Source organism: Tyto alba, unplaced genomic scaffold (genome assembly GCF_018691265.1).
Source record: "Tyto alba isolate M040663 unplaced genomic scaffold, T.alba_DEE_v4.0 Super-Scaffold_14, whole genome shotgun sequence".
NCBI lineage: Eukaryota > Metazoa > Chordata > Aves > Strigiformes > Tytonidae > Tyto > Tyto alba.
The window spans coordinates 29,820,726-29,845,616 of NW_024881276.1; the positions used below are offsets into that span (position 1 = coordinate 29,820,726).

At 43.2% G+C, this 24,891-nt stretch overlaps 2 protein-coding genes across 8 annotated transcripts; both read left to right on the forward strand.

Moving 5' to 3' along the window:
* The first annotated feature begins 501 nt into the window (after positions 1-501).
* On the forward strand, positions 502-3,911 carry DNAJC28 (DnaJ heat shock protein family (Hsp40) member C28). 4 transcript variants are annotated; one of them, XM_033011415.2, is made up of 2 exons: positions 502-606; positions 2,525-3,911. In XM_033011415.2, exon 2 carries the CDS (start codon positions 2,578-2,580, stop codon positions 3,673-3,675), a length of 1,098 nt encoding a protein of 365 aa, XP_032867306.2. In that variant the 5' UTR covers positions 502-606; positions 2,525-2,577; the 3' UTR covers positions 3,676-3,911. The 4 variants fall into 4 exon arrangements, with proteins under 4 accessions (XP_032867306.2, XP_032867304.2, XP_032867307.2 ...); XM_033011413.2 differs by lacking the exon at positions 502-606 and adding an exon at positions 637-710; XM_033011416.2 differs by lacking the exon at positions 502-606 and adding an exon at positions 662-1,521.
* Positions 3,912-8,054: 4,143 nt separating this feature from the next.
* On the forward strand, positions 8,055-24,141 carry TMEM50B (transmembrane protein 50B). Of its 4 annotated transcripts, XM_042788558.1 has the most exons (8): positions 9,404-9,518; positions 16,759-16,934; positions 17,524-17,636; positions 18,687-18,754; positions 19,816-19,908; positions 20,103-20,160; positions 22,533-22,626; positions 22,724-24,141. In XM_042788558.1, exons 2-7 carry the CDS (start codon positions 16,836-16,838, stop codon positions 22,576-22,578), a joined length of 477 nt encoding a protein of 158 aa, XP_042644492.1. In that variant the 5' UTR covers positions 9,404-9,518; positions 16,759-16,835; the 3' UTR covers positions 22,579-22,626; positions 22,724-24,141. The 4 variants fall into 4 exon arrangements, with proteins under 4 accessions (XP_032867178.1, XP_042644492.1, XP_042644491.1 ...); XM_033011287.2 differs by lacking the exon at positions 9,404-9,518 and adding an exon at positions 8,055-8,073 and having other exon boundaries at positions 22,533-24,141; XM_042788557.1 differs by having other exon boundaries at positions 22,533-24,141.
* Positions 24,142-24,891: the final 750 nt, after the last annotated feature.

Below are 24,891 nucleotides of genomic sequence, written 5' to 3' on the forward strand. Positions count from 1 at the left end.
TGGCTTGGGGTTTCTTTAGCTGAAGTCGCCGTCCCCCACCCACCACCCAGCCGCTGCCACGCACGGCGGCTGTGGGAAAACGGGGAGCTCTGGGTCACCACAGGCCCGGCGCGGCCCAGCGAACGCCCGCTCAGCGCGGCTGCCCAGGGACGCCCACAACGTTTTGAAAACCCTGCCACGAGCAAGGGCGAGGTCGCTGCGGAAAGACCAGGCCTCTGTCAGGGTAAGCCGCCTCACCGGCCCGTGAAGAGGCAGGGGGAGGTGCCACCGACTAAGGCGGAACTCGCTCCGGAGAACAAAGGCTAAAAAGCAGCGAAGGACTAGGTGTATGAGGCGTATGTAGTAAAATAAAAGAACGAGAAAAGCTGCGCCTCCCGCACGCTCTCATCGCATGCGCTCTACGCACTAACCCCGACCCGACGCCGGACACCCCCCCACCCCACCCCCCTCGCCCTGCACTGCGCACGCGCGCTTGGCCCACAGGGGCCCCCGCAAGCCCGCCCACGCGCCGCGCCCCCCCCCCCCCGCCCGCGCCAGTGCGAGGCCGGGCCTCGGGCTCCCTCCGCTGGCTGAGCGGCGCGGCGCGCCCCCGTCCTTGGACGAAGGGTAACAGCGGTCGCTCCTCCTCCTCCTCCTCCTCCTCCTCCTCCTCCTCCTCCTCCTCCTCCTCCGTTACCCCCTCCTCGGGGGGGAAGGGCGGCGGCGACCAGGTGAGGCGGGCGGGGACGGGGGGAGCCTCCCCCCGCCCGACCCAACACCCCCGGGGAGGGAATCGGGTGCCGAGCGACACGCTGCGGGCCTGCCGGTAACTGCTTTCCTCAGCGTTGCCTCCGGGCGGGAGCCTGTCCGTGCCCCCGCCGCCCAGCGCGGGGGGGGGCGGTTGCGGGGGGGCAGCCGCTGGGGCTCTGAGGGCGGCGGGGCAGGCTGGCTCGTGCGCCAGGCGCGTGCCTCCGGTAACGCCGCCCTCCTCGGCCTTGCCCGGGGGGGGGGGGGGGGGGGGAGCTCGGTCTTCTCCCCCCTGCGCCGGCCTCACCGCGGGGAGCTGAATTCAAGCGGCTGGGGAATAACAATCTCCCCCCACACACACCCCCCAGCCGGCACCGTTCGGCGCCGTGGGGCGAGTGCTATACGTACCGTTTGATACAGGGTTTGCCTTTTTTTTTTTTTTTTTAAGCACAGATATATTAAAATCAAGTCTACGGAGTTGCGAGAAAGTCTGCTTCAGATCAGCATGTTGAATTTCAAAAGTGTATTCGTTGAATTTTTTTTTTTCCATTTAAGTAGTAGTTGTGTGGATTTTTATGGCCATATGTAACTAAATTATTATCTAGCTGACCACCTAGAAGGAAATAAATCACCTATATCATAAATAAAACCCCCAACATGTTAATAAGGTCCATAATAATAACCACAAGCTGATGACTTAATGCATTACCTGGATTAAAATCAACTGAAAACATTCAGGATTGATCCAATCTTTCATCCGGTCCCAAGTAGGTCTCCTTTCCCTTCTCTTTTCAGGTGGGTTAATGCAGAAGGGCAGTTTGTTATATGCAGAACATACAAACGCTATTTATTCCTTAATCTTTATTTAACCTATTTTTTTATTTGGAAAGGAAGTCAGCAGATGATATGTTGTAGTCACTGATGAATCTGCAAAAGCAGACTCTTTAGCACTACATATGCAGCATTTGTTTTAGGATTTTCGTTAATAAAGAGAATTTAGCTGATGTGTAAATTGTGTGTGCAGTTTGTATGATACTTTTCTACTTTTAATTTTGCATGAGGACTTACTTATGTTGTCGTTTGCTAAAGGTGTTCTTTTTGCTGTTTCCCAAAATAATTCAGAAGTGCTGGTATTCCTGACAGAATGAGATGCTGTCAGCTACTGATCTGTTCTGAGTTCCAGTTTTATAACCTTACCTGGCACAAATGCAGGAGATTGGCCACTAGAATGTGAGAGTCCTGCTGGGATACAAGAGTTAATTTGAAGGAATCTATAATTTGAACGCTACTTCAGTTGATGCTGTGAAATACCAAAAGGATACTGTAATGAGATCCTTTGAGAATATACAAGGTCTTGAGGCACTGATGTATGTGAGTAGAAAATGCAGTTGATGGCTGAATGTAGGTGTATCGAGGAAAGGGGAGAGATACGTTTCAGCAGAGCTACAGCTCAACATATTTCAGGTTTACATTGCACAGAGTTTGCAGAAAGGCAATAAAGCTTTGGCTTTTTGGGAAGTCTGCAGTGCAAACAAACCCATGTTACTGTTGCTATACCAGGAGAAAACTGTTATTGTGAATTAATTTTCATTTACACTGTAATACTACTACTTCAGTAGTAATTAATAAGAAATGCAGATTTCAATATTAGTCCATAAAAGAAAATAACATTGCATATGGTTCTGAAATTTTGTAGGGATTTCTTTAAATGGTATAACAAGTTAAAGATAATACTTAAATCATGTAAGTTCTTTTAAAAAGCATAGTTAACACAATTTTTATAAAACTGTGGTTTTAGGTCATTGTTTGTAATGTAGCTGCATCTGAAGAAATATTAAGTGGCTTTGTGTCATGCTGACTAACAACACAGGGCGTCAAGCAATGATTCCAAGAATCGTGAAGCTGTTTCCCTGCATTTGTGGCAGCAGAATGTTGTCGGGTTACAAACCTAAAAGCAACGTCAAGGACTCTTACAAAATTCTTGAGCTTGAGGAAGGGTGTTCCCTTGATGATATCAGAAACTCTTATCGAAGTCTTGCCAAAAAATACCATCCAGACACTGGTTCTGCCACAGCTGATTCTGAAGCATTTATGAAAGTAGAAGAAGCGTACAGAGTCGTGCTCAGTGATGTGGCATCCAAAAAGACATCAACCGAGAATAATGAAGAGGAGGAAGATCAGCTGAAATCAAAAGCACCACAGCATAGACACTACTTGAGTTTTGAAGGCGTTGGTTTTGGAACTCCAAGCCAAAGAGAAAAGCAGTACATGCAATTTCGAGTAGACCGCGCTACTGAACAAGTGTTGGAGTATCGGAAGCAGAGACTTGAAAGCCAGTATGCTGCTACTGACCTAATGAAAGCCAAAGACGTGAGGCAAAGCAAAAAGGTGAAAATAACTCAGGCAGTTGAACGGTTGGTCGAGGACCTCATCCAGGAATCGATGGCGAAAGGAGACTTTGACAACCTCAGTGGCAAAGGGAAACCCTTGCAGAAATTCTCAGACTGTCCACATATTGACCCTATGACTCACAACTTGAACAGGATTCTGATAGACAATGGCTACCAGCCAGAGTGGATCCTGATGCAGAAAGAAATACGGGAAACTATTGAGCGGTTAAGGAAGAGTATAGTGGCATCTAGAAGTAAGCTTGGAGGGCCAATGACGCCATGTAGCCAAAAGCAGTGGAATCACATTTGTGAGCAATTTATAGAAGATATCAGGAAATTAAACAAAAGAATTGACAACTTCAATTTAGTTGTTCCTCTTCTGAGCAGACAAATGGTGCACTTCAGTGCAGACAAAGAAATTGTTCGAGCACAAAAGACTTACGAAGCTTTGATGGAAAACAGAGAGGCTTCTGTTTCAGACACAAAGGAAAATGAAGAGGAAAATGTTAAAAGGTTTGGGTGGAAGTCTTCTCTATTTAAGTGGTTAAACTTACACTGAAACAAGATAATACTAGTTCATCTATCTTGTCAAGATTTTAAATGCACTTTATTAATGAAACCTGCAGCACTAGAGAAATTACAGGTACACTGAAAATGTAAAATCCAGCTGTCCACTGTTACACCAGTTAAAAGGATTTGGGATGTCTGATGTGCATTTGCAGGTGCTTAATTGATCTATTTGTGAATATTGCTAAGGAACAAATAAATTCAGTTATACTCTTGCAGCTCATTTTACTTCTTAAATCAAAATTAATGCTTCACTTTAGCCTAATCACTTTTACAGTCTGTTATCTCTTCAGAAGGTGAAACTGAGGCATAACAAAAACACGTTAAGGACAAAGTAGAAATAAAATTTTTGCTGTGCCCCATTAGTTCGACCTCTATCCTTGCTTATTTAAATGCTGACAGCTCATAAATTGTTGACAGATTTAATGCATTTTTTTAAAAGTACATTAATCTCTTCAAGGTTAAATTAAGTGGGAATGAAGAGAGGGTTCTAGATGTCTGGACTTGTGCTGTACATTCTGCAGAAGTCCAGTTTTGGGTTTGGCTTCTAACACAGAAGGAGGTCTCAGAATGCATCCAAGTAAATAAGGAAGACTGGCCAAAATTGTACCCTAGTCACAGGGCTTTTTGGAGGCGAGAGGTGAAGGGAATATTAATTTCCTAAAGTAATTGCATCATTTAAATATTTTAGAATATTGGCATCAGAGAACTTACTGTGAAATACTGCTGTACTATTAAAGTTTCTGGGCGATGGCTTGGAGGGTGGGAAAATCTCCATGATGCCAAAGACTTCTTTATCTTTAGTAACCTCCCAGCTCCCCACACAACCTGATTTTCCGGGAAGACTTTGAGCAGGTGTGACCAGATATGTCAGTATCTGTCTGGGCCCCCTTCCTGGTTCATGCCTCTGTGACTCAGACTGTCACTGTCTCCAACTGCGCAGGAGCTGTGCTGTGCCCTGACAGTCTGTAGGAGGGTGCCCCACAGGCTCTGGCTATGCCACGGAGGGGGAATTTCCACTCTCGGGAGTTTCAAAAATGAAAACTGGATGATGGTCACAACCACCCTTTGGCAGATGCCCCGGCACCGGCAGAGCCTGGGTTAATGCGTTTGCTTTTGGGCAGGTATCACCGCGTCTGCTCCTTTTGGCCTTTGTGCTCTTGCTCATCTAGGTGAGGTCTTCACATGCAGATGCAGCATTATTTATATTTGTTGGTAGAATGGATTAATCGAAGTATTGTTTGTCAGAAGGTATTATATAATCTAGTAATATAATTGAATATCATTTATTTATTGGTAAACACTATAGGTCTTTCAAGCCTTTGTGTTACAGCAAGTAAGTAATAATGACAAGGCGTCTGTCATGTTTTAGAAAATAGGGCTGATCTCAGCTCCCTTTAACACACCTCATCGTAGGAATTAAGGTGGCCAAAGTAAAAAGAACAGCATTATGTGCAGGCTGATCCATTGCCCCTAGGTCATGCTGCTGGGGTGCTCATGCTGTGCCGTGCCCTGGTGTTAGCTGAAAGGGTTAGATCGTGGCTATTTGTTCCCGTCTGCTGAGATCCCCTTAGGAGGCAAGGGTACGCTAGCAGCGCATGGATCGGTTGGGCCAGTTGGTAATTAAGGTACTCTTTAGCGGCTCTCCAAGTTTACAAAGATGGTAAGAAATAATGGGCCTCTTGCAGATACAGGAGTTAAGTCCTTTATAGTGGTGAAGTGGGAGCAAAATCTGCTGTGTAAGTAGCCCCAGTCTGAATGCTCAAAAAGAAAAATCAGGTTACATGGCAGTGCTGTTTTTCTGGGTGAGAGTTCAGCTTGCTGCCCTGTCCTCCTTTTCTTTGTGATACAGATGATGCGATTCATTGAGGTCATGGTGTTAGACTGGGTGATACCAGAAGGCTTTGACCTCATAAGCTCCTCACTCATTTTAGCAGATGTGTGTATGGATGTCTGTTTATTTCAATAATTTATCTATGCATTCTTGCTTTTAATGAAAGTGTGTGACTTAAACACACTTTTATGGAAGTCCTTTGACATAGTACTCTTAAAAATACCGGGTTTTGATTCTCATTATGATCCACAGGAATTGGATCTGAATTGCTGTTTAAACTAATCCAGTGACAGATTTAAAAAGAGCTAATTGCAAATGGAATTCATTGCACAAGAGTAAATGGAAACCCAATTGCAATAATCCAGCTTTGATGGAATCCACTTTGGCTCACAATGAAGATAAGTATCAGCAGTTTAAATATTTAAGTTGCCATAATGGATGAGTCAGCATACTGAGTGATTTTTATGTTCCTTTCAAAACTACTTGGTTTGAAATGGAGTAGATGTGACCTGACTCTCAGCACTTTAAATCAGCCTTACACTGTTGACATGAAAAATTGCCAGGCACAAAAATCCACTTCGTCAACATTTACGGCAATGATGATGAAAAAAAATAATTTAAATTTTTATTTTCCCCAGGTGTGTGGAGGCATATATTTTTGCAGGGCTGGTCTATTTTTTTGTTGCTCTGAGCTCACAAAATCTTAAGAGCAGTATTTAGTCAGTACTTCTAGAACAAGTAATACCAAGTACTGCATATGAAGCAGAAAAAACCCAGGAGAGAATGGCCTTCAGAAGTAATTTTTCTGTCTGACACTAGACTGATAATTTGAATTTGATAACTGTTATCTTATTACTGACCTCAAAAGGAAGAAATCATTGCTGATTCCAGATATAGATACATGTTGCTTATTCCCAGAACTCCCTATGTGTTGGTCTAATTACCGTACGGCTTGTGGCTTGAAAGACTTATCTAGATGACATCTTAATACGAAGACAAAATATTATTTATATTTAGTATTAGGATATATTAATTGAGGTATCAGTTTTTCTCAGGATGAGGAATCTGTTTCTTGCCCAACAATCTGATGGCCCTTTCAAGCACTACTAGCAAGCTCTACAATTATACATGTTAGTGCTTTCCCATAAAGGGAAAAGACATACGGCTGTAGGCTATGTGAAATAACGTCTCAGGCTGTCCTATAAGCTGAAGAGCTTCTACATATGCTGTAAATGTTGAGGCCTTGTTGCGGTTTAGCTCCAACTGGCAACTAAGCACCATGCAGCCACTCGCTCACTCCTCTCCCCCACCCCCCATGGGATGAGGAGGAGAATCAGAAAGAAAAAAAAAAAGTAAAACTCATGCATTGAGATAAGAACAGTTTAGTAATTTAAATAAAATATAACTATAACAATAATAATACTAGTGATGAAATAATAATGATCAATTAAATGATAATGAAAAGAAAAATAAAAAGAGAAGTAAAACGCAAGAAAGACAAGTGATGCACAGTGCAGTCGCTCACCACCCGCTGACCGATGCCCACCCAGTCCCCAAGCAGTGATCGCCCCCCGCCCCGACCAGCTCCCCCCCGTTTATCTCCTGAGCATGAGGGCCTGTGGGCTGGCATATCCCTGTGGCTAGTGCGGGTCAGCCGTCCTGGCCGTGCTCCCTCCCAGCTTCTGGGGCATCTCCTCGCTGGCACAGCACGGGAAACTGAAACGTCCTTCACTTGGGTTAAGGCTACTCAGCAATGACTAAAACATCAGTGTGTTATCAGCATCATTCTCACACTAAATCAAAACCACAACACTGTACCAGCTACTAGGAGGAAAATTAACTCTGTCCCAGCTGAAACCAGGACAGGCCTGCTGAATATCTTTTCGTTTCAGAGCAATAATGGCTCTCAGGATGCACATGGAGTTAGAAGGCTCTGAGGAGAAGGAATAGAAGTCACAAGAAGCAAGAGCAGGGCATGCTGTAAGAGACAAAGGCAAGTGGTAAATCTTTATTCTTAGTGGGAGAAACTGCCACTAAGGGGGGTAAGATGTGTGGTGTCTCCCTTGAAGTTATTTCCCTACCAATTGTGTTTCCCTGGATGTGGCAACCACACAGTTTACCTTCCCACAGCTGAGATCAGTTGTTAAGAAAGCAGAAAGGTGTCTGTGCTTGCATGGGGGTGGGAGGGGTGATGGGAAGGGCCTGGAAAGAAGAAAGGATATTAGGAGGAAAGCAAACAGCACGTAATGCTTCCAGATGAAGGTGGGAAGATGATGGCACACGTATTAACAGGATTGGAGGCTGCAGAGTAGGCACACATGAATTAAAAAAGAAGAAAAAAAGAAAGGCTATGATCTTTTTCAATGAACAGCAAGGCAGGAGTTTTGTTACAAACTTTTTCTTCGTGGTATGGTTCTGAGCATCATGAGTAAGAAACAACTGTTCCTCTCGATCCTCTCTGCAGTGGGTAGCCTCTTCACTGGGCCAGATAAAGTGAGAAAGGAGGAGCTTCTCCAAAAGAAGATTGTGGCTTAGCTCCAGGCCTGGTGGAACACAGTGAGCACATACAACTGAAGGGGAAAAGGAGGGGAGCTGAGAAAAGAGGGCTTTGAATACAACTTGTAACTTTGAGTGAGATTTCATGGGGTCGCAGTTTGTCTTTTAACAAGAAATTGAATATTCTGTGGCCACTCAGTTGCATCTTTAATAGGCCTGTCTCACGGTGTTAATTTTCTTACTTAGTGCCCCATATTGCTCTTCACTGTTCTTGAACAATATCCTTGAAATACCTTCCTCTTTATCCTTCTCCACTCTTAAATTTCTACTTCTTGCTTTTCAGATTGATTCTGTACTTCTTTAACTTACCACAGTGTGAATTTTCAAAGTAACCACTTTCCTAACTTCAATAACTTAAATTAATTCAATCACAGAGTTTTCCCTTAGCATCTCTAAAATCTTGACATCAAATCTTTCATAATAGGCAACAGTCTGTATTTTATGAGAAGGTGGTTCTTTCTAAGGTACCTCTGGTGCTGGTATGGCTCTCTTTCCAATGCTTTGGTGAGAAATAGCCCAGAAAGCCAGAAAAAGAGAACAGAATCCTGTGCATGGGAAGTGTGAAGGGAATTCATTGAGAGTCAAAAATTTGGGGTCAGTTGATATGTTTCGGACACGTTCAAAACGAAGCTGCAAGCAGACATCTCTTCGCATCCACCGTGCAAGCGAAACGTGCAGAAATGCTCTTGGCTCTCCCTGGCTGTGGCAGTCAGGGAGAGGCGCTGGGGCGAGCGGCGCAGGGCAGGGCTGGCGGCTGGCTCGGGCCTAGGCCCTGCTCGCATCCCGCTTTCGGGAAACGGGGATGCAGCGGGCAGGAGCGCAGCCGGCTGCTAAGGGGGGGTGGCGTACAGGCTGTGCGGAGCCTGGGTGGGAAATGCGGCGAAGTCAGAAAGAAATTATTCAGGTGCTTCTTCCTGGACAGCTGAAAGAGGAACACGGAATTGCTTATGGATTCCGTTTTTTATTGAACCGGGTGTAGGTGTCAGGTGTAACAGCACGTTGTGGTGAAGTGTGTATATTCCAAAATGGGAGCAGCTTGTTAGCACGCTGTACATTACTCGTGGGGCGGTGTAAGACGACGTGGGTCACAACCGTTTTGGGAGCTGGCTCCGGGCGCCCGATGTGGCGCCCACATCCGCGAGTGGGGGGAGTGGGAGGGCGGGGCGAGCCGGGGCCCCGCCCCCGCCGGGCAGCGGCCTCCCCCTCCCAGACAGGAAAGAGGCGGGGCTTGCGCCGGCCCCTCCTCCCGCCCGTCGCTCCGGTCGCCGGCGTCGGCTGCCGCGCCGGCCAATCGTGGCGCCCCGTCCTCACCCAGCCTCCGGTGACGCGCCGGGCTAGCTTCCGATTGGCGGGCGGCCGCGTCGCTCGCGGGTCTGTCTGCACCGCCCCCCTCCCCCCCCCACTCCCGCTCCCCGCAGGCGGAAGAATCTGGCCCAGGACGGGGGGTACGTGCGGCCGTTGTTTTCCTGCCGCTCCGCCGGTGGGGACGATGGGGCGGCGGGGCGCGTTGGTGGGAGGGTAGCGCGGGACACCGGTGTCCAGCGGCAGCGCGCGCGCTCGCGAGCCGCCAACGGCCCTCGCGGCGCCCCGGTGCGCGGTGCCGCCTCCCTCCGCGTGGCGAGGGACCCTCCGCCCGTGGAGGGGGGGAAGGGAGGGAGCGGCGGCTCTTCCCTCCTCCGCCTGCGCTCGCGGCCGCGGGCCGGCTTCGTGGGTCCCCCGCCCGGTACCCGGGGGCTGCCCCGCGCCCCTCCTCGGTGCTGGCCGGGGGCGGGGCGGAGGGGCCCTGCGCGCCCTCGGGTTTGGGGCGGGGGCGGTGTCCGGCCGCGCTGCCCCGGCCCCTCACGGCGGAGCCGCCACCTCCTGCCGTAGCGCGGCCTCGGCCGCGGGGCGCCGCGGGCCTGGCGCCGGGTGCCGGGGCGGGCGGCGGGGCCCGGCCCTCCCCGCGGCGGGGCCGCGCTCCGGTCGTTCTCGGGTGGGCGTTGGGCGCCTCTGGGAGAGGAAGCGGTGGTGCCGAGCAGAAAGTTTGAGGTCCGTAGATGAAATTTAAGAAAAAATGACTTATTTTTTTCCTAAGTAACGCAGCCCTCAGCGTAACAGTCACTGTCGGGACTTTGATTGCAGCTTTGGGGTTTTGCCTCATATTGCCCTGTCATGGCTTGAGCCCATTAAATAAATATTGATGTACGTAGCATAAGCTTATGAGCAAAAATAGGCCCGTGGATAATTGCAGAATTGATCTTTTTTTCTGCCTCCCTCAAGTCTAAACACTTTAATGGTGCTTTTAAAGAATACTTACTGTAGACACCAGTCGCATTGCTCTGGGGCTGAGCATCATGCAGGTTTTTGTAAGGCAATTGTCTGTTTAATAATTTTGCCACACAGCCTTCTTTTTTTTTATTTAAAAGTTCCTTTATTTTCTCATTCTGTCTTTCTGTATTTCTTCAAAACTAGGCAATACAGCGTTGTGCTGTGGTGTATGGGAAACTGAAAGTGAAACTGCATGTAATTACTGAAATGAGTGAGTGGTCGAAAGACCCCCCTTTAAAAATTACAGTGGACTTGATAGAAATGTTCACATAAGCTCCTTACAGTGACTCCCCGTTTTCATAGTATATGTATATAGGGAAGTTGTGTGGCTTAAAGCATATTCTGATTGGTTGCTCGTGAAAGGTACTGTCTTCTTTGAGGAAAATAGGGTTTTCTTGAGTTTAAATTTATTCTCTTCCTCCTGTCGATCTTTTACTTTCTTCTTTGGAAATAGGAGGTTCCATTCTCTGCTAACCTGACAGTATTTTAGGGCCCTTGCACAGCTTTTGTTTGCGCAGGCTTTTTTTGTATCTTCTTGTAACTGCTTTAATATGCTATTCAAATTAAATCAGTTTATTTTGGGGGAGAGAAACTGATTTCCAGATGAAAATTTTGAGCGCCAATTCTAGTGTTTTCGTTTCACTTCATTTGCCTGAATAATATTCTAGTTGTTTTAACCTGAGTGCTAGCATCTGCCAAATATTATTTTTACAGTACGTATAACTGTCTTTGTTAGGTCTTCAGTCACCAATTTGTTCTTGCAAGTCTTCTTGTGTTTCTGTTTATTGGGCATGAGTGAGAAATGTTTCCTGAGAACAGTGGGTGAGCCTGTCTGCCCTTGGAAAGGGGGAGGAGACAGACTGTAGGAAGGGCATTGAAGGACAGCTAATGCAAGGAGTTTTACCTGTTTCCTTGCTGTGAAGTGTGTGGATGTAAAAGTGAGTTTTGTATCTTTATTCAGGTAAGAAAGTCAGCTGAACTCATCTGTCTTCTTCAGAGTTTTCTGTGTAGTAGGATACAGTTGGACTAAAACCTATGTATGTAATCATATTAACCCATATGAGGCTAAACCTTAACCTATCTGTTGTGGTCTTGATGGAGACTCAGCTTCACAATGTTACTGTTTTTTCACAGTTGAAATATATCTTATTATTTCCTTCTTTATTTGCTAGGGGTATTGAGAACTTACATACATATGAAACATTAACACAGAAACACAGAACAGTTTGGGTTGGAAGGGGCCTTAAAATCACCCAGTCCCAACCCCTCTGCCACCAGCCCAGGCTGCTCAAAGCCCCGTCCAACCTGGCCTTGAACCCTTCCAGGGAGGGGGCAGCCACAGCTTCTCTGGGCACCCTGTGCCAGTGCCTCACCACCCACAGAGTAAAGAATTTCTTCCTTATGTCAAATCTAAGTCTACCCTCTTCCAGTTTAAAACTGTTGTCCCTTGACCTGTCACTACAGGCCTGGGTAAAAGGTGTGTCTCTGTCTTTCTTATAAGCCCCTTTTATATGTCGTAAGGCCACAATAAGGTGTCCCCACAGCCTTTTCTTTTCCAGACTGAACAACCCCAACTCTCTCAGCCTTTCTTCATAGGAGAGGTGTTCCAGCCCTCCCAAATGGGAGGCCCCCATTTTTGTGGCCCTCCTCTGAACCCACTCTAACAGATCACAGGTCTGTGTCTGTCTTGTGCTGAGGACTCCAGAGCAGGACGCAGTACCCCAGGTGGGGTCTCACAAGAGCAACTAGAGGGGGAGAATCGTCTCCTTCGACCTGCTGGGCCACTTCCTTTGATGCAGCCCAGGACACGGTTGGCTTTCTGGGCTGTGAGTGCACACCTGCTGGGTCATCATCAGTTTTCCATCCACTGATACCCCCAAGTCCTTCTCAGCAAGGAGAAGTTGAGTCCTTCTCAACCCACTCATCACCCACCCTGTATTTGTGCTTGGGATTGCCACCCAGGTTACAGTTGACTTTCTGGCCTCCAAGTGCACATTTCCAGCTCACATCCTTTATTTCCACAGGGCTGCTCTCATTCCATTAATCCTCAAGCCTGTACTGGTATTGAGGATTGCCCCAACCCATGTTCAGGGCGTTGTACTCGGCCTTGTTGAACTTCATGAGGTCTGTGTGGGCCCACTCCTCAAGCTTGTCAAGGTCCCTCTGGGTGGTGTCCCTTCTCTCCAGTGTGTCAGTGTATCTCTTCCCTCTAGCATATTAAACCCAGCATTGTATAATAACTAGGTGGTTATTTAACAGCTTGTGAGAGGGTGTCCAACCTTGTGGCATCTGGGTTGGCTCCGTACTGTCCATCCTTCTAGTAAGTCTGATCAGCTCTGTGCTTACCTTTTAAATGAGAGCAGGGGAAAGTAGTTGCTTGGACTTGAGGCTGGATGAACTGTTCTGGAATCCTGTAGTCTACTTCCTGCTGTCCTTTTTTAGGGAAACCCCACATCCCATATTTGTTATGCCCTCCTCATGTGGGTGCCCTCAATCAGGTGTGTGTTTGATTTGAGATCAAATTCCTCACAGAGAGAGGAGTATCCACACATTGGTCACAGAACATAGGTGCATTCAGTAATGCTGGAAGAAATGGTTTGTCACTGCTTTTTAGTCATGTATCTATGAAGTCTGTACACATACAGAGCTGTGTCAGTAGCGAGAGAAATGTTTGATTATTTTACTGTTAAGTAGGGCTCTTGAAATGCCCCAGTGAAAGACTCCTTTGCAGAACTCTGAATGATGTCAGTTAATGTTTAGATCACCTTAGAAAAAGGTCATTCGCATTAGCACCTCTGTTGCCTTTTACTGCCGATTGTATTCTTTCACACCTGCCCTATCACTAAGCTTGCTTTGTGAAATCAAAGCTAGTTTCTGGCATTAGACACGTGTAAAAACAATTTTAGCCTTCTTGTCTGTGTTCTGTTGCAAATTCTTTGCACCTTGTTTCTGCATGTTTGTCATCTTATTCCCGTGAAACAGAATTGCATTGTCAGTTACTAGTTTTTACTATAGAAAAACCATCAACAGATAGTGTTTATTTCACCTGTTCACATCATATAGGGTGTTTCTCTCCTGAGCACAAAGATAAGGTTAAAGCAAAGTACAGATTTGTGATCCAGTATCAAGCAACAAAGATACAATTTCTGGTAAAGTAATATGCTTTGGCAGAAGGTTGCCCTGTATCTTCGAAGGTATTAAAAAAAAAAAAAAAATACATGAATCAACTTTTTCTGGTCTCCCTAACTTCACTCATTTGTCACTGATGCAGTTGTGAAAACTCCCATCTGTTATCCAGTACAACTAGGTGTTGAGAGAGGTTTTGTCTCACATTTCTGAAGAGATTAAAAAGCCTCTGGTTTGTCACCTAGTGTTTAAAAGACACTTAGTAACTAAGGCAGAGTTTTGTGCAATGTATGGTATCCGTAACATTTATCATTATTGACTTTGCAAAGTTGAAAGGGTTTTGCTAGGATAAATGCTAGTCAGTTTTTGGATTGGAAGTTGGCTTAATTATACTAGCTGACAAAACAAACTATATATCCTCTTTCAATCTTAGAAGGGAATGATTTTTTCATTTTGTTTCAGCCTTTTGAACTAGAGCAATTTTGCAGAAGTAAGAAGATTTCTTTAAGTCATTCAAGAATTTAACAGGCTATTTCTCAAGTATCAGAGAAGGGTTGAGGTTGGGAGGTGCCTCTGGAGAGCATCTGGTCCAGCCCCCTGCTCAATCAGGGCCACCTACATCAGGTTGCCCAGGACTGTGCCCAGATGACTTGAATATCTCCAAGGATGGAGACTCCACCACCTCTCTGGGCAACCTGTGCCAGTGCTCGGTCACCCTCACAATAAAAATGTGTTTCCTGGTGTTCAGAGGGAACCTCCTGTGTTTTGCCTTGTGCCCACTGCCTCTGGTCCAGCTGCTGGGCACCACTGAGAAGAGCCTGGCTCCGTCCTCTTTGCACCCTCCCTTCAGGTATTTATAGACATGGATAAGATCCCCCTGAGCCGTCTCCTCTCCAGGCTGAACAGCCCCGGCTCTCCCAGCCTTTCCTCACAGGAGAGATGCTCCAGTCCCTTCATCATCTTCGTGGCCCTTCACTGGGCTCTCTCCGGTGTGCCCGTGTCTCTCTTGTGCTGGGGAGCCCAGAACTGGACACAGAGCTCCAGGTGTGGCCTCACCAGCGCTGAACAGAGGGGAAGGATCCCCTCCCTCCACCTGTTGGCAGTACTTCTCCTATTGCAGCCCAGGGTACCATTCATCTTCTCTGCAGCAAGGGCACATCGCTGGCTCATGTTCAACCTGGTGTCCACCAGGGCCCCCAGGTCCTTTTCTGCCAAGCTACTTTCCAGCCAGGTGGTCCCCAGCACATACTGGTGTGTGGGGTTGTTCCTAGAGGCAAGACCGGGCACTTCCCCTTGCTGAGCTTCATGAGGTTCCTGTCAGCACATTTCTCCAGCCTGTCAAGATACCTCTGGATGGCTTCCAAGTAGAGGGTGAAAGATAATTTCTGTTGTTGACATATCTGAAACACTTTTTTCCAGTGGCTTTTCTTGGCCTGCCTCCTGAATCGCAGTAGAACTTTACATTATGTTTGAAGGAGGTTAGTTTAAATAGTATATCTAAATAAATGATCCATTAGGCAAAAAAAAAAATCCAGAGGAAAATATAGCTCTGAAGAAATACAGCTTCAGTCATTCTGAAAATGACTGGAAGTGTATTTGCAGGCAAGGTAATAACTTGGGTAGGTTTGATACAACCACGATTGTGTTCAGGGGGGAGAAGGAGCAGCGCAGCGGGTTTGTCCGTGTACTCCTCCCTGCGGCCAGCTGCACCGCAGGGTGAGAGCCGTGGAGCCTGGAGAGGTGACAGCAGTGGGAGCTGCCAGCTGTGGGCCAGAGTGGGTGGGTGGGAGGGGAAGGGAAGGAAGGGGTTGCTGCAGGATGGCGGGGAGGCATGCTCAGGGTTTGAAGAGGAACAAATAAAAGTACAGATGGAGCCATTTTAAGAGTGGAAAAAAAGGAAGGGCTGTAGGAGCAGTCGTAAATCTGTCATAGCACTGCCTGGCAGTTTTGTTGTAGAAGGAATAAGGATCTGAAAATTGCTAGGTAAAAGTGTAATCTAGGAAAATAACTATGTAGTTGAGCCGAGATACTGTACAAAAGTAAAATCATTTTGGAATTGAGTGATTGATTTTAATGCTTTAAAGTAGCATCATAACTATGGATGGACTTCTGGAACTAGGTTCAGGAGGACAAACTTTTTTTATCTTATAGGAGGTGGCCTGTGTTTGTAGTATAGGTAAGCTCAGTGTATTTATTTTTGTTTCACTTCTCATTGTAGACTTCTAATTACCATTATTAACCAGAAAAATGTTCTGCATCTGTCTGTCCTGTTACATAATCATTAAGGACATTTGTCTGTTGCTAGCCTTTAACAAGTATTTGGAAATTATTGGTTGGGAAAATACAGAAGTTGACAATACTGAAGCAAAATAGAACGGCATTAAGAGTGGCTGATGAGTCACTGCTAAATAGAAAAGCTGTAAATATTTGAACTTCTGATGTTCAAACTATATATGCTAATCATCTTGCACTGTGAGGATAGATATATAGTGCAGAATCTTACACAGCTACTGTCTCACCAAATTGTTTGAGAACTGGGTTGTTCTAGTAGTCGCTGTGTAACACTAATTAACTGTACTTTCTTCTTCCTGTATTTAAAGTTCTGTGTGAACCACGCTCTGTGAAGCAGGACATTCTTTACCCTTGTATTAGTCGATTCACTGAGTTGATTTCTTTTTTCCCCTGTATTAGAAAGGCACTATATTATCTATCTCATTTGGAGACTGGAAATACGGGTATCTTATGCAAGATTCCTTGGCCTGACTCAAAGACCAAGTTCTGATCTGTGGATGGAACCCTCTTGTATCTATGTATCTTACTTTTTTTAACTGCTAATGCTAGAGAGAGGATTGTAGTTTGAAGATGAAACTTAGATTGAAAGACTTGCTTTTTCACTCCTGCTTTTTTGCTTGCTTTTGTTTTTGTGTTACGTACATTTGAACAAACAGTACATTCTATTTAATTTCTGTTTCAGATACAATAATTTATATGTAAATAGTTATATACATTTTCCGGTCGTGTGCTGATTTTATTTTGTAATTCTGCTTGTAAGGTGTGTTGTTTTTTTGAATATAGTTCAATATAGGATCCGTAAAATATATGGAATACTTTATTCTGTAAAAAACAAACAAAACTCCCCACACATTGTAAAGATTGCTCTTGACAGTTGTCAGACATCTCAAGATTTTACTATTATTAAATTTATTATTAAATATTTACTATGTATTAAATGCATCTTTGCCTGTGTTTCAGGTATTTAGGACACAGTTGTTAATGGAAAAGTTAATGTATAAGTACAAAATAAGAAGGGCAATCTAATCTTTGAGGAAATGGCAGGATTCCTAGACAACTTCCGGTGGCCGGAATGTGAGTGTATTGACTGGAGTGAAAGAAGAAATGCCATTGCTTCAATAGTTGCAGGTGTATTGGTAAGCTTTGAGAGTATGTGAATCAAAACTGCGTTGACAAATTTGGAACTATGACAAACAGTTACATTTTTGTTTCAAATTCAGTGAAATTTTACTCTTAACTGCAACCCCAGTCCAGTATATTTCTTTAAAATTTTTAAAAATGTAATTGGTACACAGCCTTTTATCAAGTCACACAATTTTGCATCTTGTCTGATAATGATGTACCAGTTCTGCTATCTTTTCTTTAAAAAAGATTGAACTACCTAGTGGATTTTTTTGCCTAATGAGGTATGTTAGAGCACCTATGTTATACATAGTTTGTATATATGTTTAGGATCTGGATTCTTCTTCTAAAAGCTGTACAGGGAATTTAATCATACACTGATACTTAATTTGTATAGAAAATGTGACCAATTCCCAAATGCTTCTCTGAAAACATCAGCTTTAAGGTTTATGCAGAACTTGCATTAAAGCTAATAACTTCCTAGAATAGTTCGCACTTGTTAAAAGTCAATTAAATCAGTGGTATGCATGAGCATTTTCTGTGTTTTGTCTGCCTGTCTCTGTACCCTTCCAGCCTCATAATACTGGTCTATTTTATTTCTAGTTTTTCACAGGTTGGTGGATAATGATAGATGCTGCAGTTGTTTACCCTAAGCCAGAACAGATGAACCACGCGTTCCATACCTGTGGGGTGTTTTCAACACTAGCTTTTTTCATGTAAGTGGATATAAAGGGAGTTCTTGTAAGATGAACATGAACTGTTAAACACAGTTTTTACTAGACAATGCAGTATATGATAAAACTTTGAATCACTTGGTTATAAATTACTTACGAGTAATCTTATTGTACCTTTTTGCATGCCAGTGTAAAGGCCTTTTTTTCTTTTACCTGTGGCCTTTGTTTCTGATCATAGTCTGGTTATTCACTGTTCTGTCCATCACGCCCCATCTGTTTGGAATGTCAGAACGCAGACCTTCCTTCACGCATGTGGCTTTCTCTAACAAGTGCTTATGTTTCTAGATCAAAATTCATGTGATGCTGCCCACTTTCTTACCTCAATATAAAACATTTGACTGCATGTTCCCCCGTTTTAAAATAATTTTTACAGCTGTCTCTGGCCAAAAACTTCCTCAAATGGGAGAGGTAGTAGTAGTATAGCTGTTGTTATAAAGATGTAAACGTGGCATGCTTGAAGGAGAAGTAGTAGTCTTTAGTGAATCGTACAATATTGGTGAGAAAAAAGGATGCATGTAGATACACAAGACCTTCTTAACACTTGGTATCTGAAAGCTACTGGGTTTCTTTCCTCAGCAGTGTAACTCATTTTAAGAAAATGTATTGTCCCTCCTTACAGAGTGTTTCGCACTTGAATACTTACAGTATTCATTGTGAAGGAAAGCAACTTGTATCATAATCATGAGAGCACTGTGTTACTGGCTGTTATTCCTGTGAAATGGCTATAGATATTTTACAAACTTAAACAGCCAGAAAGCAACCAGGAATATTTCAATCACTGAAAAGGGCAATTCTTTCATCTGACAGGTCTGTTAATATAAAAATGTCAGTAAAACTTACGAAGAAATGTGGGGTTTCCTTGAAACCCAGTTGGAATCCTTCCATGAAGGGACATATTATTATATGTGACTATACAGAGTGCCAAGTAATTTTCCCAGAATTTATCTCATCTTAAAAAGAACTATCTTTTTACTTATAACTTTAAATTGATTTTGTAATGATCTGAAATCTATACTTTGTTTTTATTCCTAGGATAAATGCTGTATCAAATGCACAGGTGAGAGGAGACAGCTACAGTGATGGATGTTTAGGAAGAACAGGTAAATTAAATTTAAAAATCATGCTGAGTTGAAAGACTGATTAGTTGTTGGATTTTTTTTTCTAAGTGGTGGTTAAACAAATAATAATCAGAAGTTAAGGAGTAGGAGAAAACTTCTGTGAAGTTAATTCATTTACGAAATTAACACTTGAAGATAAGTACTCTCTTTGTTAAAAAGGTGAACTTAGAAACATTCGACTTCTATATGTCTTGAATACCTAAACTTTCTCTGCAAATCCTGTATAGCTGCTGGGAGAAATAAATTTCTGCCTTGTGGTAGACTGTGGAGCAGACATTCCTTAAGAATGTCTTATTCTAGAATGTATCACAAACACTGTTTCCTCTGTATGTCACTGACTGTGTGGTGTCTGTGGACCTGCTGTCCTCTCTCTGCTTTCACTCATAATTCCCTTACTACTTCCCCTGTGGATCCCAGCATCTGTTTTCACGTGATCTGTAGAATGCCTCACCGGAAATCTGGTAGGATTTACTGATTTTTGAACTAGTGTACAATGCTTTTTTGCGTGTCATTCATAAATCAGCTTGAGATAATCTTTGCATACAAATATTTTTCCTTTCCCATGAGTGAGCAGGTCGATTATTTTCAATGGCATCATCTTCCTTTTTCAGCAGGTGATGCCTAGCTACAGTAGATGTTGCCCATCTGAAAAACATCTTTTTGAAGTAAACGCAGGAAGTGTTTGTTTTACGTACCCTGTTGGAATTCCATCTTTACCTCAGAAACACTATAGCTTTGGCAAAGTACCTCATCATGAGTCCACTCCCAAGTTGTGTTAAATGATATTATAGGCATTCCCTACAGGTGAGGGGAAATTTCTGGTAGTTGTGTCTGCTCACTAAAATAAGGGGGATCCAGCTACTATGTGTTTTACTAGAGAAAGCAAATTTTGGTTTCTCTTGTCCTTGATGCTGGCTTTAACCCTTTCTCTTTGTGCCTTCAGCCAGGTGACATACTGTATCATCATAGAGTAGTAGCTCGGATCATCTGTCACTATGGATAACAGTCTACATGGTTCTCAGAGGTTTTAATATTTCCTGCAGGTGCTCGTGTCTGGCTCTTCATTGGCTTTATGTTGATGTTTGGTTCACTTATTGCTTCAATGTGGATTCTTTTTGGAGCATATGTTACACAGAGTAAGTTTGTTTATTTTCACATATAGAAAAGTACTTTTGCTGTCAGCCAAAAGGCAGAAAATCCAGAAGAGTTGAAGTGTGTCAGAGCCATACCATCTAGTTTTGTAGTCAAGCAAATGGTACTATGAATAGTGTGTTAAATACACCTTCCAGTACAAAAGAACTTAATATTTCCTTTGTTACTTACTTTGCAGACACTAATGTTTACCCTGGATTAGCAGTGTTTTTCCAAAATGCGTTGATATTTTTCAGGTAAGTTATCTGGGCAGATTTCTTCCAAAAGGGTATCTGACCTGCTTCCGTGCACGTTGATACTCCTGGAAAATAAGTTCTGAAACCTGGAGGCTGACTCCAGGCTCGGACCTTTCACGATGTGGCATTTGCTGCTCTCAATGCAGGACCCTCTGTATTTCAATTTTATTACCCACCCCGACCTTCGCTTGAGGATAGCGGCCTGTAAACCGAAGGGACCTCGTGGGTCTCTGAGTAAACTGGCATTGTACAGAGAGCCAATGTGATATTATTCAATGCATAAACCAATCAAACTCTTAAAAACTGTTTTTGTTCTATTCTGCTACTTTTTTTTCTACTCCCTTTGTTCCAGTGCTTAGAAACAGTGTTTCATTTGGCCCTTCTCAGCCTGTGAGAGGCTCTTTGTTCCCTCCATCTCCTGTTAGTCCCGCTCTTTCAGGTCTCACTAAACATACAGCTCTAGACTGTGGATGAGCAAGGATATAGACAGTATTCTGGGTGAGGTGTTGTCAGTGTCTTTGGATAATGGCAATAGTGCCTTCACCTCTGCACTGCAGATACCTTGGCATTTATCCTAACAGCACTAGGTGGGAGATCCCATTGCCCTTTTCCTGACTGTTGCATACCGATGGCTTGGTTATCTGATAATTGATACGCCTAGATTTGTTTCTACTGGATGAGCTTTCAGTTATTTAAGAGTGATAATTTTTCTTCTAAGAGCATGATGGTACATTTTGTAATATTTACACTTAATTTATTTGATTTAACTTAACATCATTAAGCATATCATATGACAGTTTGAAACTATCTGTAAGTGTAATAACTTTTTATACGTATAATTCATTTTGCAAACCATGAATTTTGTTATTTAACAGAAGATAATGAAAACATTAGAGTAAGTTCTGAGATCAGTCAGTAAAAAAGTTCACATAAGCTCATCTTTTGCAAGTTCTTACGCACTTAAATTACTGTGCCAACAATTTTTCTTCTAGTACTGTAGCAAATGCTTTGCAGTGAGCTAGATTGACTGGCTCCACTGTGCTTCCCTGTTCGGAAAATCAGTTATATTCTTGCAGAACACAGCAGTTCCTAGATCTCTCCTGTAGTCTTGCACATGATTGAAATGGGATACTAATGAAGGCAGACTTTTGAGAATGGTTTCACCATGCCTGAAATCTTTAGTCTTATTTCAGTAGTTTGAACTTTTTCTGAAGCTGCTTTTTGTTTCTGAAAGTCTTTCCTTAGTTTCTGTTGCACTCTGTATCCAGATGTATTGCAGGTTTGTCATGTTTTGTCTTCTAAAATTTGTTTTCTAGGTATGAACTGTGAGACAAATTACAACCTTGTTAATAAAAAAAAAAAACCTCTTTGTTTTTTATCCCACCATGCATTTCAGGCAGTAACATTTGATAAGTCCATCCATTGCCGTAGACTCCTTACCTTAGACCAGACCTGGGGCAGTGATGCCCATCTCAATGTCCTGATCCAAAACTTTGGTTTTGATTGAATCAGATTCTCTTCCATCAGTGCTGTTCCATAATGTTTGTATTCCCTGAACCACGTGTCTCCTTCAGGACTTGTGCTTCAGCCCTGGTTGTTACTCCACCAATTTCTTTTACTTAGTTTAACGTGCTGTATTAGTAGTTCTTTTCTCTAGTTAATTGCCCAGGTGTCTAGCTTGTTTTACTTATCATCGCTTGTTGCTGTTGTTCTCAGTGTCAGTATTTCTCATTTCCTGCCCGCTTCGTTCTCCTTTGGTTTACTACGACACTGCCCTTCTTTGCCACCTGTTTGGCTATAAGAAAAAATAATTTAAAGTATAAGGAAATCACGCTTGGTTGTGTTCCCTCAACATTTTTTTTTTGTTTGATTTGTGACAATATATAATTGCATCCAACCTTATAAGAGGCATTTTGGAAAACAAATTGTAATTTGGATCTCACCCACCACTGGATCAATATTCTTTCTGATTTGCTCATAAAATGTAATTGCTCAGATTCCATCCTAGCATGGTGCATTATGTTCAGCTGACTGCCAGATGCCAGGATGAGACTTGCTGCTCTGTAACTGTGGATCGGTCCTAGAAATCTGTTAAATACCAGAATGTTTGTCATCAGAAGGGCAGCTGCTTTTACTGTGAGACTGGCCATTTTTTTTTCTGAGCAGTTGCTTCAGCTGGATCTCATAGTTTTAGCAATGCATAGTAAATGAAATATACATACAAAAAACAGATACTGACCTGAATAAAAGTTAAGGTTACTGGGGAGATGTTGATTTGCAGTGTGGATAGTATAAGATTATAAGGATACTATTAAAATTACTTTTTCCACCTTATGCGTGGTCTAATATTTTTTTTTTTTTTCTCCCTTTAGTACTCTGATCTACAAGTTTGGAAGAACGGAAGAGTTATGGGGATGAGAGATCATGTTTAGCATTGTCTATTCCATAGTTGCTATGTCGTACTATGTATGTAGATATCTTTACATTTATTCTTGTTTTGCTTTCTAAATCGTATGAACTGAGACAAATTACAGTTTCTGTAATAAGCTCCCTCTTTTCACAGGACAGATTTGTGAATATGTACATATGACTGTATATATCTTAAAAAGGGAATGCCAGGCTTTCTTTCTGAAATCTTCAGGCTTTTCTCTTCAACTACATGGGTTTCCATCAACTCCTAAGACTTGATCTTCCAAACCTTCACATGTATCAGAGATTTCAGTGGAACTATTAGTGACCAAGCAGGATAAAGCCCGTACCCTGCGGAAGGGGTTATTACTTTTATGCATAGGTGAGCTAGAGCTGATTTTGTAAGGGCTGACAGCAAGGGCTGCCTGCGTAACCTGAAGGATTCGTCAGCACATGGAAGTGACCCAGCTAAGCCTGTATTTAATGAAGGTAAATTCTATTGTATGCTGAGATTAGAGCTGATTTAAAGAATTTTATATAACTGTTCAGAAAAATATAAAGTAGCTATTTTTTTTTTTGGTAAAATGTTATGAATTTTTAAACAAGGCCCTGTATTAAGCAGGTTCTGCATGGCAAATCAAACTGTTCTTGACTTCTGATTGCTATGGCACCAATGACATTTGGTAGCACCACAGTCTTTAGAATTAATCTTGTGCTGTTTAGTGTAATAGATACCAATTAGTATTTAATGTATTTACAGATATTAGAATAAAAAACAAACAAACAACAAACCAAACAGGTGCCAGTCATACTTAAGGAATATAAAGAACAAATGAGAGTCAGACTAGCGTTTTTAAAATTATGCTAGCATAATTTTCTTCAGGGGAAGCCTTTTGCTGATAAATGAACAGTTACCCTGCTACCCATTACCTCTTCTATTTAAAAAGTGAGCATTTCAAGTGGGGATATAGTAGATGTATTTATTGTTCACAGTCTTACCTTGAAATAATTGCCAGTTTTAGGACTGCCATTTGCCCCAGTTAAAATGTATTTATCTCCTAAATTCCACGGGCACTTTATGGGAATGCTTCCATTATTGAAATCCAGTTTCTTCTAGCTGGGGTATACAGAAAGAGAGAACAATGATGTTTTATAGTTTTGGACTGATCTTGTATATTCATCTTGCTGTTGGTGACTTCCTTATCTTGTAAGTTCTATGTGGTTTTTAAAGCATTTGATGAATCTACCTTGTGTCTTAAAAGCTTTTATAACTTCCCATGTATCAAGATTGCTGACCAAATGGTATTAAAACTGCAGAATGTAACTTCTGTGCATGGTTACTGTATACTGTTAGTCATCTAATTGCTCCCTTGTGGGAATCTTTCCAGTGGACAGAATATGAAGCAAATACTGCAGCTGAAATTGTGCTACTGGCTAGACTAACTTCACCCCAGTTTCACCATCCTGCAGTGAGTTACGATATATTCACTGGTGTTAATCACTGCTGTGTACATAAGTTGTCTTGTTGTAACTTCTGAAAACTGCAATAAACTTTCTCTTATGTTCTCAAAACAGTGAACTTCACACGGGAATTGTACAGTAGTACTCAGTAGCTCGAGTAGTACTGACCTTTAAGCAAGTCTTACACCAGCTAGTAAGTAAAGCCAAGGTTTTTGTTTTCAGGTCTGTCAGTTTCTTGCTGCAGAGCTTGGGAATGTTTGTTGGCCTTTTTACTAAGTGAGAAACAAGTGTAGCCTGTAACTAAACCTGTTTACAGTATCTTGCACCTGGCACTTGACCAGCACAAGCTTAGTCTTTGACTCTGGAAGAACTCTTACAGGAAGGTCCTGATTGAAAAACAGTTTTCTTAAGAGCAGGGCAAGAGCTTCTTTCTGAGGTTACCTACCTTTCCCACCAGAAGTTGCTTTCTTGCAAGTTTTTCTTGACCATCTCCTCTGGTTTTAGAGAATGGGAATGGTCATGCTCCCTCTACAGCTGCTAAGAGGAGGAAAGAGATGGCTTTGAGCATGTGTCTTTTCCAGGAGCCTAGGCTGAAAACAGGCGTAGTGTAAGAAAGAAGGAAGCACACAGGCCTCGTTCAGAATAGCCCGAGGCCCACTTCTGTACCACAGGTGGTTCCAGCGCAGGCCAAAGTGGGTAAGGATGGCTCATTTTAGGTAATGCCTGGGCCAGCTGCACTTAGCAGTTGTGAAGATAACCCTTGAGTTACTCCTAACAAAAGGTTTTTAACTTCAGCCTAGTTGTGGAACTATAAAATTATTTAGTAACAACTCTAACAAACAGAAGCCAGGAAGCTGTATG

Coding starts and splice junctions, on each gene's coding strand:
- TMEM50B (XM_033011287.2), top strand. CDS start 16,836: ATGGCAGGATTCCTAGACAACTTCCGGTGGCCGGAATGTGAGTGTATT. Junction 19,909..20,102: donor TGGAGCATATGTTACACAGA/GTAAGTTTGTTT, acceptor CTTACTTTGCAG/ACACTAATGTTTACCCTGGA. Junction 20,161..22,532: donor AATGCGTTGATATTTTTCAG/GTAAGTTATCTG, acceptor TTCTCCCTTTAG/TACTCTGATCTACAAGTTTG.
- DNAJC28 (XM_033011415.2), top strand. CDS start 2,578: ATGCTGACTAACAACACAGGGCGTCAAGCAATGATTCCAAGAATCGTG.